General features: G+C 39.6%; 1 protein-coding gene across 1 annotated transcript in view; it reads left to right on the top strand.

Annotated features, from left to right (window-relative positions):
- etv6 (ETS variant transcription factor 6) overlaps positions 1–2,880 on the top strand; it is a 23,104-nt gene that overhangs the window by 16,971 nt on the left and 3,253 nt on the right. The window contains exons 5-7 of the mRNA XM_016452181.1: positions 744–1,289; positions 1,366–1,508; positions 2,661–2,761. Of these exons, the coding sequence (XP_016307667.1) occupies positions 744–1,289; positions 1,366–1,508; positions 2,661–2,761 (790 nt within the window). The remainder of the gene's footprint in view (positions 1–743; positions 1,290–1,365; positions 1,509–2,660; positions 2,762–2,880) is intronic.

Raw genomic sequence — 2,880 nt, 5'->3', positions numbered from 1 at the left:
AACACACACACACCGTGAACACACACCCGGAGCAGTGGGCAGCCATTTATGTTGCGGCGCCCGGGGAGCAGTTGGGGGTTCGGTGCCTTGCTCAAGGACACCTCAGTCGTGGTATTGAAGGTGGAAGAGAGCGCTGTACATTCACTCCCCACACCTACAATCCCTGCCGGTACGAGACTCGAACCCACAACCTTTGGGTTACGAGTCCGACTCTCTAACCATTAGGCCACATACTCCCCCCTTATTGGATGCGAAGTGCCCTTCAACGTTCCGTCCATTAACTGAAAACAGGCTAGACTAATCGATTCTTGGGATTTAAGAATCAATATCGTTCCGCAAAAATGAGAATCGATTAATATCGAGATATCGATATTTTTTACCCATAATCCCTAGTTATTATTGCAATATCATGCGCTCTGTACAGTAATGTTTTCTCACCGGTGAGTGAGATGTGAGGTCATCTGACAGCGTTATGGCTGGTTAGCCTCTGCTCTGTTTGAGCGCGGTCATGTGTTCAGGAGGAGGCGTGGCTTTGGAGACTGATTTGCAGGGAAGGTGGGATCTTATGCTGTCAAAGCTAGCTTGGTTTTTCCAGCCTCTCCGAAATCACCTACCCTACCTTTAATGTTTATTTTATTTCAAGTAACTAAAATGTTTTTATGGTTTTAGTTTGACTGTAATATCCCTGAACAGTCAGTTCTTCATATTAAATGTGATGTTAATTCTCTCTCTGCGTCTGTCAGAAACGGTACGCCGGCCGTCGCGCGCCACAGACACTCATTCCCTGCAGCCGCCCACCATCGAGCTGCGCCATCGCTCACGGTCGCCTCATCACCTGCCCGCGGCACTGCGCTCGGCCGAGGACCTCCAGCAGGCGTCCTCACAGCTGCCTGACAGCAACCACCATCTGCTGGAGGACGTGTATCCGCTGTCTGTGTCTCCAGGAACGGCTAACGGGCACTGCATGCTTCCCCGCGACCCCCCGCGGCCCGCCAGCCCGTGTCAGGAGGAGGCGGCTCCACCACGCGTCATCCAGCTCATGCCCAGCGCAATCATGCACCCGCTGCTGAGTCCGGGCCGCGGGCACACGCCAGGCGATTTCAGGCACGGCCGCGGCACGCCTCAGGAAAACGGCCGCGAGGGCAAAGGTCAACAGCACAACGCCGTTCACTACGCCTCGCACGGGCTAAACCTCGCGGCCCATCAGCTCCCCCTGCAGGACGAGCGCCACTACCGCAACCACATCATCATGCCCGAGGAGCAGGCCACGCCCCTAGGCCGCATCGCAGGTGAGACCCCGCCCCCTCTCTGCTGATTGGTCAGTGATGGCTGGCGTGTGATTCTGATTGTGGTGTCATGTGTCAGACTGCAGGCTCCTGTGGGACTACGTCTATCAGCTGCTGTCGGACAGTCGCTACGAAAACTACATCCGCTGGGAGGACCGCGATACCAAAGTCTTCCGCATCATGGATCCCAACGGCCTGGCCCGCCTGTGGGGGAACCATAAGGTACCAGACATCAAGAAAACCTGCTGGATTTACTTCTGAATAAAAAATTAATTAATTAAATTAAATTAAATATAAAATATATTTAAAATAAAGTTTAATTATAAATCTAAATAAACAATTAAATATTAAAAACAATATATTAACTTAAATTAAATATTAAAAATTTAATAAAATAACATTAGAATGATATAAAATAAAGTGTAATATTACAAATTTTAAATAAATAATTAAATTAAATAAATAAATTAAATTAAAAATTAAAATAAAATTCAATCATTAGCGTAAATTAAAATGTAAAAAGTCAGATAAATTATAATTGAAGTTTAATTACAAATTTAAATAAACAATCAAATATTAAAATAATATATTAACTATTAAATTAAAAATAAAAAAAATTATAAAATAACATTTGATTGAGTTAAAATAAAAGAAAGTTTAATATTACAAATTTTAAATTACAAATTAAATATAAAAAATAATTTACACTTAAATTAAACGTTAAAAATTAACTTAAATTTAAAAAATTACCAATAAAATCATTAGAATAAATAAAAATAAAATTAAAGTAAGCTTTAATATCGCAAATTTAGAATTTAAGTATTAAAAATTTAATCAAGCATTAAAATTTAATAACATGTTAAAAAATTAAATAGAAAAGAAATAATAAGGAATTGGTCATTTAAAAAAAAATCATGGATATTAATAAAATCTTAAATTGTGGAATAGCCATGGGAATTACTATAGTGAATAGAAGTTATATCTATATCATTTTTATTTTGGTATCATTTATGTGCTATTATAGCTTTTGTTAATATTTTGAATTAGTTTTCATTTCAATTTTAGTTGAACTTTTAAGTCATTTTTTGTAATGTTTTTGTCAGTTTTATTTTTTTTAATGTGTATATAGTTCTTATCTTTTTTAATGTCTAGATAGTTGATGTTAAGTTTAAGTTTTAGTTGTTTTAGTACTTCAAGTTAAACTAAATGAAAATTAGATGTTGTCGTGGCGACTAACTTTTTTTTTTTTTTCAGTAAATTATTATTTTTTTTTTATCGTTTTAGTTAAGGATAATAACTCTGCTCTGTACACAGCTGTAATGTTTTCTGAGCTGAAATGAGTCACATTAGTGTTGTGATGTGTTGCTCACACAGAACAGGACCAACATGACGTATGAGAAGATGTCGCGGGCGCTGAGACACTACTACAAACTCAACATCATCAGGAAGGAGCCGGGACAGAGACTGCTGTTCAGGTCAGGACCGTCACTTTCACAAACACACCTCATTCATGAGGTCACAGACCAGGCATGTATTAACACGAGTGTTTGTGTTTGTGTGTGTGTGTCTCTGTTTGTGTGTGTCTCTGTGTGTG

Source organism: Sinocyclocheilus anshuiensis, unplaced genomic scaffold (genome assembly GCF_001515605.1).
Source record: "Sinocyclocheilus anshuiensis isolate Anshui unplaced genomic scaffold, SAMN03320099.WGS_v1.1 scaffold1543, whole genome shotgun sequence".
NCBI classification, from domain to species: Eukaryota; Metazoa; Chordata; class Actinopteri; order Cypriniformes; family Cyprinidae; genus Sinocyclocheilus; species Sinocyclocheilus anshuiensis.
Note: the sequence above shows the minus strand (reverse complement) of the source record. Positions and strands in the feature narration are given on the sequence as shown.